Source organism: Salarias fasciatus, chromosome 18 (assembly GCF_902148845.1).
Source record: "Salarias fasciatus chromosome 18, fSalaFa1.1, whole genome shotgun sequence".
Classification (NCBI taxonomy): Eukaryota; Metazoa; Chordata; class Actinopteri; order Blenniiformes; family Blenniidae; genus Salarias; species Salarias fasciatus.
In genome coordinates this window covers 4,082,738-4,095,569 of record NC_043762.1, presented here as the reverse complement: position 1 = coordinate 4,095,569, position 12,832 = coordinate 4,082,738, and the positions used below count along the sequence as shown (strand labels likewise).

The 12,832-nt window shown below is 44.1% G+C and overlaps 1 protein-coding gene across 1 annotated transcript; it reads right to left on the bottom strand.

Moving 5' to 3' along the window:
- Positions 1-302: 302 nt before the first annotated feature.
- LOC115405409 (pituitary adenylate cyclase-activating polypeptide type I receptor-like) lies at positions 303-12,500 on the bottom strand. Its single transcript, XM_030114978.1, has 12 exons — positions 12,431-12,500; positions 12,278-12,385; positions 11,591-11,691; positions 10,832-10,929; positions 9,612-9,744; positions 9,003-9,156; positions 6,785-6,845; positions 6,635-6,704; positions 5,860-5,954; positions 4,341-4,470; positions 561-602; positions 303-437 (listed from the first exon to the last, which is right to left on the bottom strand). Exons 1-12 carry the CDS (start codon positions 12,498-12,500, stop codon positions 303-305), a joined length of 1,197 nt encoding a protein of 398 aa, XP_029970838.1.
- Positions 12,501-12,832: the final 332 nt, after the last annotated feature.

The following is a 12,832-nucleotide window of genomic DNA, read 5'->3' as shown; positions in this document are numbered from 1 at the left end:
GAGGACGAGTCTCATCAGCGTTGTGGCAGCTGGGTGAGGAATCATCATTCCAACAGAGCTCAGGACGTTTCACTCATCTGTCCAGCTTTAATCGTCGACTGAGGAACTGAGGAGTGAACTATTTCTCGTTTGTTGACGGTCCTGATCTATGACATGCAAAAACCTCCCGAGGCTCCATCTGTATGAGAGAAGCTTCCATCCTGAGAGGCGGTCTGGTGCACCCTGCCGTTGTTCCTGTGGTTCCACGGGGAGGCTGTTGGATGAGTGAGAGGTGTGACTGTCCCGACATCAGGTGCCGTCAGTCACACCGAGGAGACGTTCCTGCTGGACGGAGGCCGTCTGAGAGGGAAGCTGATCTGAGTCAAGCTCCTCTTGGCTGGAGTGAGGTGATTCTGATGGTGACACTTCCACATCCACCTCCTCAGCTCGGTTTGGACCTGCAGCCACACAGGGGCCGGACGAAGAATCACCAGCTCACATCTGGATTGCTTTTCTTTTAACGACAGAAATCCATGTGGAAGAGGTTCATCAGTTCTAAAGGTCTGCCTGCGTTCACCTACCTCTCCATTCATGAAGCAGTAGAGAAGAGCCACCACGAAGCCCTGAAACGGAACACCAGCACCGTCAGTCAGTCAGCCAGTAAGAAAAACCAGCACTGCGTGAGGTTCACAGTCCTCAGGCGCTTTCAGAAAAGCTTGGCGGCTTAATGTCACATTTCAGTGAGCTGAACAAAGAGCTGGAATCCAGGAAATGTGATGCAGAAGAAAAGAAAACCCTCAGCTGGAGGACTAAGGTGGAAGCAGGTTCAAAAACAGTTCAACGTCAGCTATCAGGATGTGCTTCAGGAACGAGAAGCTGTGATTTCATCCCCACAGTCAGTTACCGCTTCCCTGTAACACCAGTCCTGTGGAGGGTCACACCTTCTGTTTTCTGGTTGGATCCAGGAGGTGATCCCAGGAGAGCCACAGTGTTGAGTGTTTGGTTCTCAGCTGCACTGAGTTATTGTTAGATAAGAGATAAATATATAATTCACCGAGGAGCAGCTGCAGGACAGCTCCAGGCCTGTTTTCATCTGTTTCCTGATACCTTTCCTCTCTTTATTTTATCACTGGGACGTGTTTATTTCAGCTGTTTCCTGAAAGGGGGCGGGACTAAACACTCATTCAGTCTTCCTCCTTCAAGGTTTTACTCTTGATTCCATGCAGCAACTCTGACTTCACTTTAAAACATGTTAAAAACTTCACAATGCAAAAATAAGACTAATGTTAACAATAAGAGAGAGAGAGAGAGAGAGAGAGAGAGAGAGAGAGAGAGAGAGAGAGAGAGAGAGAGAGAGAGAGAGAGAGAGAGAGAGAGAGAGAGAGAGAGGCTGTTAGTCATGTTAATGCTGATTAATTATTGCAGGGCTGTCAAAAGAAAATGTTGTGATCATCATTAAACACAGAACTAGATGTAGAGTTTGCCATTTAAGGTGTATGACGATTTCAGTAGAAAAGTGAATTCTCTCAACATGACGTGAATGTATCAGTGCTGCACATGTGTTCCTTTCAAGTTCATAGTTATTTCAGTTAACTTAATGATTCTTTAGGTCATAATAGACAAACAGCCTGTTCTTCCCTTCAGCATCTTAACTTGTAAATGTTAGATGATTCAAATTCCACATGTTAATGTGAAACTTAAAATACAGGCTCCAGCTTACAGACCAATTAGTCTTCTAAATGTAGACATAAATATTTTGGCAAAAATAATGGCTAATAGATTGGAAAACATTATGTCGACAGTTATTCATGAAGACCAACATGGTTTTATGAAAAATAGACAGCTGTCCCACAATCTAAGACGCCTTTTTAATATAATTTACACAAATGACTCGGGACCAGATTCTAAAGTGCTTATTTCTTTAGATGCGGAGAAGAGCTTTGACAGGGTGGAGTGGACTTACCTCTTCTCCGCCTTGTCAAGGTTTGGTTTTGGTAGCTTCATCTCCTGGCTCAAATTACTGTATGTATCACCTGTTGCTTCCGTAAAAACTAATAACTATAGGTCAGACTTCTTCCCCCTTTCCAGGTCAACCAGACAGGGATGCCCTTTGTCGCTAATGCTTTTTGCAATAGCAATTGAGCCACTTGCTATTTCATTGCGCTTGTTGGATGACTACACAGGGATCATTAGAGCCAAAAGTGAACATAAAGTTTCCTTATATGCTGATGACCTACTTTTATATATTTCCAACCCTTGCACTTCAGTTCCTGCAATATTGAGCAAAATTAAGCAATTCTATTTCAGGTTATAAATTGAACTTTGACAAAAGTATAATATTTTCAATTAATGTAACACAGGAGGAGGTACAGCGCTACGACTTGCCTTTTAAAATCTCAGACCAATTTAAATACTTGGGAATTACCATTTCCAGGTCTTCCAAAGACCTCTAGTCAAAATTTGACTATAGAGGTGGAAACATCTCCCTCTGTCATTAGCAGGTCGCATTAATACCATTAAAATGTCGATTTTACCCAAATTTCTGTTTCTGTTCCAATGCATTCCTTTTTATTTGAACAAGTCTTTCTTTTTTTAATTAGATAAGTTAATATTGGGATTCATCTGGAACCGAAAACCTTCTTGGATTAGAAAAGAGTTTTTACAGAGACCAAAATCCCTAGGGGGAATGGGCTTGCCACACTTTCAACTATATTATTGGGCTTGTAACTTGAAGAATATGTCATACTGGATTAAAAAAAAATTACCCTCACTGGATAATAATGGAACTAGACAGCTGTCACCCATCATCTCTCCAAGCTTTAGTTTTTTCAAATATATCTTGTATATCTCCCAAAGTGACAGACAATGCTGTTGTTTCTCACTCTCTAAGAATGTGGAAGCAATTGGTAAAACACCTGGGTCTTCAACCAAATCCATTGCAGGGACCTATTTTAAAGAATCACATGTTCGCACCATCCCTTGGAAATAATTCATTTGTTGACTGGCATCATAAAGGTCTCAAAAAATTTTCTGACATTTGTATTGAGGACATGTTCCCTTCATTCGAGCAGCTTAGAGGAAAATTTGATTAACCCAATTCACATTTCTTTAAGTATTTGCAAGTTCATAATTTTGTAAAAACAAAACAATGTAAATTACCCCAGGGTACCAGCACAATCACCCGCTGAGTCTATATTTCTGAATAATCCTGCAATTAAAGGGAGCTTATCAGTTCTGTATATTAGATTGTCCCAGCTAATTAACTCTACTACCTTAGATCACTTGAGGCAAGCATGGGAGACGGAGCATGGTGTGAATATCTCAGAGGAACAATGGGCCAAGCTCTGACTTACATCCAGCCTCTATTTGTGCAAGGCACTGTTTAATACAGTTTAAAATCCTACACAGACTCCACTGGTCCAAATTGAAATTAGGTAAAGCATTTCCAGATGTAGATCCTCTCTGCTTACGATGTAAGGGATCAGTGGCTTCTCTTTCACACATGTTTTGGGGTTGCTCTGCACTATCAAGGTTCTGGACCGAAATTTTTTTCAACGTTATCAAAAGCCCTAGACAGGCCCATCGCTTTAAACCCACTCGTAGCAGTTCTTGGCATTGTAGATCAAAATATTATAAAAAAAACAATCAGAAGACAAACTAATTTTATTCTCTTGTCTGTTGGCACGAAGATTAATTTTGCTGAACTGGAAGCAGGTAGAGCCCCCCACTCATGTCAACTGGCTCAGAGACGTCATGATGTACTTGGAACTGGAAAAGATTAGATATTCGCTTCAAGGAAGAGAGGAGAACTTTTGGAAAGTTTGGTCATCTTTTTAAAATCTGTACCAGGAAGCCAGCAATTAAATAGAAAATTGAATTTGTCACCCCAACTTGATTTGTAACTGACCTCTCATCCACCCTTTTGTTCTGTTCTGGTTTTTGTTTACATAAAAATATACATTCCTATTTTTCAGTTTAATGGTCCTGACGTTAACTCAAACTCTGTATATTTTGGTTGGACTGTATTTAATAATGCAAAAAAAATTAACAGAAAAAAAAAACAGGCTCCGCTTCACATTAAAAGATTTTAAACCATTTTTTTGCTTTAAATTGTTGATTTTGGGAGCTGATGACAAGTTAACAAATTATGTGATTAATCATGATTACCTACAGTCAGTTTTGTGATTAATTAGTTAAATGTAATCGATTGACACCACTAGTCTAAATGTGTTCTCAGAGCACGGCTCGCTCACTTCCTGTGTGGTTTTCCACTTCCTGCACTCTCAGGACCCTTCTTGGGATTTCAAATTAAAGGTGAATCTTAATCATCGGAGCATCGTGTGTGTTTGCCCGCTCGGTACCTGGAAGGATCCCAGTCCCAGTTCGATGTAGAGTCGCGCCGAGACGCCGGTGTTCTCCGGCAGGAAGGCGAACACCGTGTAGTGCATCCCGAACAGAGGGATGAGGAACAGGGTGGATTTGGCCAACCGCCTGAAAGAGTCCACATCACGCCACGCCACGCCACGCCACGCCACGCCACGCCACGACGAGACAGACAAACACATGGGAGAAGGTTCAACGCTCCGACCTTTAAAGCCGCGCCGTCATCAGGACAATCAAGTATAGCCGCCTGCTGAGGCCTTGATATCATGGAAAATCTGACATTTATTTATTCAAATTAAACGTTGCTGTTTTCAACAAGCTAATTTCCATATCGAACACTTAATTCAGTCAGACGGTTTGAACTGTTGAGACAATCATGACAGTGATGAGTGATTCAGACATGCTGGAACTGAATGTTTTACCAGACTGAAGAGTTAGGATCTGGCTGATTTAATGTCTACATGTGTAAAAACATCTGATGCTGGAATAAAAACTTTTTCTATAACACTTAACCAAATGGTTTTCACTTAAATGGAGGATCTACCAACAGCAGATCCTCAGAGTAGAGTGGCTGAAACATTCCCGGGTGGAGCTGAAGAGTCTGCTGCTGTAGCAGAGCCAGAGTGGGGGCAAGGGGGCGGTCGCTCCAGGGCCCACAAGGTCATAGGGCCACGTTTCATGTGACGTGTTCACATTTACTCGTACATAAATTATTATGATAAAATGTGCAGTGTGTGCCAGAAGGTATACGGATATGATTGTGGGCTCCAATTTGCCAATTCTTACATTACGACTGTCCATGAATGCATCAGAGCTGTAAGCCAGCTGATTGGCTGTGCGGCATGAACCAGTTTTTTCTTTTGCACTTGATCTGAACTATTCGGAGGGAAGTTAAACAGTATGCTAAACACTATGCTAGCCGCTAGCGGTACTACCCAAAACCTAACATCGGAGCCACTGGTGAGTCAGTGAAACCTTCAAAATATCATCTTTATCAGAATGCTGTGGTCTTAAACACCTGCCTATCTGAATGTGCCTTGTGTTGCTCTCAACTATAAGAGACCGCCGAGTCTATTTTTTTCTAATATACGTGAATTCCAAAAGATATAGATAGCTGTGTCTATATCTATCTGAATAGATTGTGTAATTTTAGACCAGCTGTGTTCATTTTATATTTAGGCTGTATCAAAGATGGTACAAATTTAGCCCGTTATCTGAGATTTCAGCACCATGGACAGCGAACGCTCTGAGACTGACACCTGTGACGGCCAGCGCCCACACGCTGCGCCGCGGAGGTCGCAGCCCTCACGCAGCACTGGCTGCTTTCTGAGGCATATAGGTTTGCTTGGCTCAATTAAAATGAGCATTAGTGTGTTGTTTGACGGTAGGATGAGGGATTGTTTGAATGGTAAAATTACTATCATAAGGGCCCGTCGAGAATGCTCCGCCCCCTCTGTACTGAGAGCCACGCTCCGCCTCTGGTCTGCTGTGACTCACATGAAGTGTCCCGTGTCGTGGTTTCCTGCCATGGACGAAGACGTGAGCTTCTGGACCAGGATCCGGATCACGTTGATGAAGATGACGATGTTGATCTGAGACAGAAACGCACATCTCACAGGTTCCGTCCAGCAGGAACCACAGAAGGGACAGAAGCTATTATTAAAGCAGAGTTTAGAGGACGGGGGGGGGGGGGGGGGGGGGGGGGGGGGGGGGGGGGTGCGCGCATGTGTGTGTGTGTGTGTGTGGGGGGGGGGGGGGGGTCATTTCAATTAACCTTCTAATTAACCCACTGCACACCATTAAAACTTCCTCACCTATTAAACTGACAACTTTTTCTTTCTGTATAGTGAGGTCTGCTATCTCAGACACACACACACACACACACACACACACACACACACACACACACACACGCACACAGACACACACTTTCAGTACCTGAGTGTATTGAGGAACGTTCTTAATGCTAAATGAAAGAACTGTTTCTGATCTGAGGTCAAACTTTGGATTTTACTCTGAAAAAAAAATGTAAAATGAGTTTTCCAGAGGTGATACAGAGGAATAAAATTCCATTTTCTCCTTTGGTGATGAACGTTAGGATGGATAAAACAAAGCTTTGACTTCAGGATGGACTGGATGGAGTGTGTAAACTGACTGATATTTGTGAAAGAAGAGGAGCTGATGGCTGCAGGTGTGATGGCAGTGCAGCTCTGGAGAGTGTCTCAGATTCCACCTGACAGTGAATGAATGAAGAAGACGAGTCTTGACTCACCAGCAGGGAGGCCGTTATTGGACCTTTAATAATCCACCAAATCCCAACATTGTCGGTGTCGTCCCAACAGCTGCGCAGAGAGTCACATCAAACCCAGAACAGCGTCACGCCGAGTTGACAGGAAAGTGAGTGTGAAGGAACGCCCCTTACCCTCTGTCATCATAGAAGACCCGCGTTAACACCCAGAGGAGCAGGACTGTGGACGGGAGCCCTGAAAGGACAAACGGTCACCATGTGGAGCTGGTCTAACCACGCCACACACACTCAGCCTGTCGCAGTGAGGAAACCTCCAAATGACTGCTGTGTTTTAAGAAGATGACACTGCATGAACCAAATACACTGGATTGTTATTTTTTTCTCGTGTTCTAGCAAAAGTAAGTTATGCATTAGAGCTCAGTGTTAAAATTTAATTTAGTGAAGTGTATTTTTAGAAAACAGCAACGCTGGGCCTGTTTCCATTCTTCCAGAAATGTGCATTCGATGTGAAAGGCTACTTGGAAAGGTACAAGATGACTTGTAAATGGTGTGTTTTTTATTTGGGATGTTGAATATTCCTTCAGGATCTTTGAGAATCTTCCCAAGAGAGCGTTCAATTTGATCTGAGAAACTCAGGAAATGCAGTAAACACATCAGGTTTTTGTCTCTGCCGCTTCTTAACATGAACACATGAAGCTTTGTTCCGTTTTTTTTTTTTTTTTTTGGGTCCAAGATGATGAAACGTCTGCTTTGAACAGGAAGAAAATCCAACATAAAAAGTAGAGGATCATGGGAATAAGAGGACAGTGGAAATCAGCACAGTGGCGGCGAGTCCATAAAACATTCCTGGAAAGCTCAGAGAAGCAAACAGAGGTGTGAGACGGAGTGAATCATGAGTGATCAGAGCAGAAGACAAACTGCAGCTAACCCCTAACCCAGCACTGACATCCTGTTCACGTGCACCAATGAGCCAAAACATTATGACCGGGGTGAGTTAAACACCAACAAGCTCTACGCCTTTAATCGAACTGTGATAGTTGATTTCTGGTTTCTGTTTTTAGAACATTCATGTCACAGAACTGTCAACAGAGTTTCTGTTGTAAAACATTTTGAGTGTGTTTGGGTTTGGTAAAGCTTTACTACAACATGAAGTGGTTTGATTTTTACAGTTTCGGGAGATGTTCTATCATAAAAAAATGAGTTTTGAGCCTGATTTTGAGGATTTGGTTTTACACTGACAAGCAAACAGCTTTGTGTGTGCATCAGACAATTTCAATCGATTAGCGATCAGCTGATCAGACCAGTCAGCAAATCAAAGCGATCAGTACATCCCGTCAAACACTTACCTGAAACTAAACCCTGCGTCACTGCAGCAGCTTCAGCAACACAGAACCTGAACGATCAGCTGTGAGGAAACAGTCTCTCTGCTGCTTCCTCTCGTCTGTCAGCCTCCAGCAGCCAAACATTTATTCATCCTGTCTGTTCCCACCTTATTAAGAACCAACTGAATTCCACAGGAGAGAAGTGAACTTTAAACTGCCTCTGTAGCAGAAAACAACCCACAAACAGCCTCTGATCTCTGTAATCGTGTGATGGCTGATACAGATGGTACTGAGTGGCCTGACGTCTGATTAAAGGGGAAGAATATTCCTGTAACGATCAGATTCCTGGAGAAATTGGTGGAAGAGAAGGAGCATCCATTTACACTCCACTCTTCTGATCAGTCCCACAGCTAAAACTAAAATCCTCAATATTTACTTCACTTCTATCTGTGGGAAGCAGCTGTTCGAGCATTAGCATTAATTAGCATTAGCCCCACTCAGGCTGATTGAGTTGTGGATGGAGCAGCAGCCTCACTCCGCTCCACACTTGATTGAATTGATCCGGAAAATGAAATCAATGGCTCAGAGAAGGATGTGTCCATGGTGGAACCAACGACTGAGAACATTAAAGAACTGGAGAAGAAATGTCATCTAAGTCGAACTGTGTGGACTGGGTCAGGTTATCAGTTAAAAAAAGGTAAACTGAGTTCATGGTAACTGTTAAAACTCTGTAACGGGAACGCCGGACTCCACAGGGGCTCCACACCACCACCCAATGTACTACAGCCTACATTTCGTAACCGCTGTATTCTGTAGAAAAGTAGCTGAACAGGAACCTCTGCTCTTATTTCTACTGCTTCAACGCACAATGTCTGTGGGAAAACATGTTGGCGTGGCCTCAGAGCCACTGTCTGCTTCAATTCCAGTGATTCCTGTGCATCAGCGCTGTTAGAGGAAGCTTCATGTGTCCTGCTTCTTCTGTCAACCTGATCTCACACACACACACACACACACACACACACACCATGAGGCAGTGTGTCTGCAGACCGCCTGCAGTCACGGCTACTCACCCCATCCAATCAGGATGTACCACCTGAAGTATTTCCTCTGCGAGATGAAGGTCAGAGCCAGCAGGGTCTGCAGGTACATGCCCTCCACCAGCAACCAGAAGTAATTGGCCAGGATGCTGAACTGGAAGAACGCCACGGCCGCCTTGCACACGGTCTGAAACACAACAACAGAGTCCTGCTGTGACCTTTAGTGCTCTTAAAGCTTTATTCAACAACCCTACTTTTAAAATCAGTGATATGTTTAATATGTTTAATAACTGATCTAATAATTGCATTGATTTAATTCAGCTACATTTTGTCTCTTTCAGTTTAACTTGATGCATTCTGCTGTCATTTCACTTCTTGGCTTCTCTTCTTCTACGCAGACATTTGATCTACTAATGTTATCTCCTGTTTGAATATCTTGTTTTTACAGAACGGCAGCGTTGTTGAAAGGAGCAGAGACTCCGGATCATGTGTTGGATTATTTGGCTCCTATGCGTCATGTGATGAAACTCACCTTCTTCAGGATTACTGAGGTAAACAGGAGTTTAGTGAAATAGTGACAGACTGGGCTGAGACTAACGATCAATTCATGTAGGACAGAAAACCATGCTGTGGCGACCTCACCGTGGACATGGAGCAGTGGTCCAGGGTCTCATCGGCGAACAGCACCGTGTCTTTGATCAACACGGCGCCGGCTCTCAGGACGAACGAGGAGAACAGGTTGATGTGGATGTAGTTCCGGGTGCAGTGGAATTTCCTGGAGTAATGAAAGTTAACGTCATCTAGCGAACAGCTTCATGTCAGAGTTCGGAGGTCGGAGATAAACTGAACATTTAGTGGAGGTTAGATGTTTCTCCACCTGCTGTTCTTCACTGTCAGTTCATCTCAGTGTGCTCAGCTGTTTCATGTGCTAATAGAAACACTAAAGTCACTTCCAATCAGCTGCTTTGATCCCTCCATATTTAATTTACCTTCATCATTTCAACATCAGAGGCTTCCAGAGCCTTTGGATGTCCACTGCAACAATATCAAACATGTTTGGAAGCTTTAAAGTTGGTTCGCTCCACCAGACGTTTGTGTTTCTCGTTTGTGAGTTATATCATAAAATCAGTGATTTAGAAAGAAGAAAATGAAACAGGTCTCTTGCTGTGGAGTCTGAAGCCGACTGGACTCTGACAGAAGCTGCATCTCATCAGCCACACACTTCAGGTGAGCCCTGTGCTCGTCTCTTAAAAGACTGGTTACGATTCAGCAGCAGATCTCAGTTTGTCAGTGAGTTAAACCAGCTCCTCCTGCAGAGTGGAGCCAGACCCGCCGCCAGGGGACACACACACACACACACACACACACACACACACACACACACACACACACACACGCATTATTGGCATGGTGCAGAGCGAGAAGACGTTCTGCTCTGGATGTTCGCACAGTTGGGACCACCTTTAATTAAGTGTCAAGGCTTTAAATTAGATTCACAGCTGGGAGGCGACCGTGGAAAACAACATGTGAAGCTGTGCTGTGAGTGAATGAACATACAGACACACAGTGTGGGGTGGGGTGGGGGTCGAATGATGCCGAATCTTGAGTGTTGTGCAGCACCAGTACCTGGATTTGATAACCAGGTCACATCTCAGATATCACTCAGCCTTCCACGGCTTTCTGCCTGTTAAACCCAGACATTAGACGCCTCCACATCGCCTCGTTTTCTGCCTCAAGCAGGTTCAGTCTGGTCAAAAACCAAAGAAAGAGCCCGACACGCTTCTATTCGTCCTTGTGCTCTGTCTCTGTTAACCTGCATACTGTGGGTCGTCACTAAAAGAGAACAAACAGGCTTTACTCACCTGAAGGCTGCAAACACCACGATGGCAGTGATGAGGGAGATGAGCGAGGTGGCATAGCCCACAGTGTAGAGCTGTCTGAAGGTATGGAGGTAACTGGTCTGGAGACAGAAACACCGGCACAGCGCTGAAGCTGGATGCTCACACACTCAACCTGCCTCATCATGTAACGCACTGCAACCTTCTGCACATCAGGGCGAGTCAAGCTGAGAGAACGTTCTCCACAAAGCGGCTGACAGGCACAGATCACACATACAGATATGTCTTTTTGTTATATGAAGACCAATGTGCATTTCTCTCAGTGATATGAATCAACTGAAAGAGCAAAGCACAACACACACACACACACACACACACACACACACACACACACACACACAAATATAACACCTGCAAAGACAACGGAAGTTCAGCAAAAATGTAAAAGTAGGAACGTAGTAAACGCAAGATTTGTGTTGTAATCTTTAGATTCTGTTCTAAATTTAAATTTGTTTTTCAGATCAAAAGTGTGCAAGTGTGGTGCGTCAAACTCTTCTTTACTTGTAAGGAATAAAACAGGAAGTTCGAGAGTCAAAGTGACGTTGCAGCGAGGGGGAGTGAAGGATAGCTGGAAGGAAAGTCCCTCAACAAAACCATACAATTGCACTCTGCACCAGATAAAACTGAAAATCTGTGTGTGTGTGTGTGTGTGTGTGTGTGTGTGTGTGTGTGTGTGTGTGTGTGTGTGTGTGTGTGTGTGTGTGTGTGTGTGTGTGTGTGTACCTCAGACTCGTACTGGCTGTCATTGCTGAACACACAGGCCTCCTCGTAGGGCGGATACATGTCAGACCAGCCGTCGGCAGTACAGTTCCTGTAAACGTATCCTGACGTGTGATCAGACAGGAGACCAGAAGCAAGTCAGCTTGGATTCATCAAGCACACACTTTACAGTTCTAGAAGCTCAGTTTCATCTGTTTTTGAGCAGGATGGATGAGCTGTGAGACACTCAGTGTTCAGACTAGTGAGGATGAGTATCTGCTGCATCACTGATCTCTCTCACTAGAAGCATCGTCTCCAGCTTCACCTCAGTTCTGCTGAATTTGCAGTTAACGTCTGGTTTGTAGTATTTACACAAGGAAAGTTCATTGTTGATCCTGTTCGTGGTCTGGTTTTGTCTCAGGGACCACATGCTTCACACCCTGAATAGGGTTGTGTAAATTAAAAAGCCCGTTTCAAAATGCCAACAAGCCTTCATTTGAATTAGTCTCCAGTCGGTTGAGTGCATTGCATTGAGGGAAAGTTTCTGGCGACTCCTTTATTGTTTTTCTATCCTGAGGGATTAGAATAATCCACCGTGCAGCAGAAAGGACTCCCTCCATAATCCTCTTGTATTTTAATGACTCATTTTATTTGATGTTGGACTGAACTTTCCTGCTCTGTTTGGCGATGGAGGTCAACGATGAAACACACCTTGATTTCTGGAGAAGTGCTGAAAGACTTGTGAGCAGGAAACGTTGGCTAACTGGCCGACCCGCGCCCGAGGCCAGCAGCTGATCTCGTCCCATTCTGTTTTACAGCCTGCGGACACAGAAGAGCAGCAGTGGTACGCTGATTTAAAGTTACTGTACCAGTCTACCCCTCCCATGTGAAGGATGTGCAGGTGCAGCAGGGAGCTGAGGGGGTCAAGGGTCATCGAGTGCTGAGAGCAGAGCTAGAGAACGGCTGGAGGTTAGCTTATAGCCCACAGGAACAGTTTGTTATCTTCAATAAAGTGTTTGGAGACAAATTCTGCTCCTTTTAGGTGTAAAACTTTGTTATGCGTATTCATTAAAGCTTCTTCTTCTTCTACAGTGCCAGTGCAGCAGAGCAGCAGGGTGGGGAGAAGCTAAGCTAACATTAGCAGCTAACAGATGTGAGAATGAAACAGAGGAAGCTTTGAGAACTGTGGATGAGAGAAGAAAAGTTCCCACAGGGAGGATCGGCTTGTGGAAGCCAAGCGTTCACAGCGATGGGGCTTTTTTTATT

Bases quoted from the DNA above. Each gene is read 5' to 3' on its own strand.
- LOC115405409 (XM_030114978.1), bottom strand. From the start codon at position 12,500: ATGACCCTTGACCCCCTCAGCTCCCTGCTGCACCTGCACATCCTTCAC. The intron at 6,846-9,002 runs GTGAGTAGCCGT...TTGTCCTTTCAG, and splicing joins GTACATCCTGATTGGATGGG to GGCTCCCGTCCACAGTCCTG. The intron at 5,955-6,634 runs GTGAGTCAAGAC...TTTCTGTCTCAG, and splicing joins CAATAACGGCCTCCCTGCTG to ATCAACATCGTCATCTTCAT.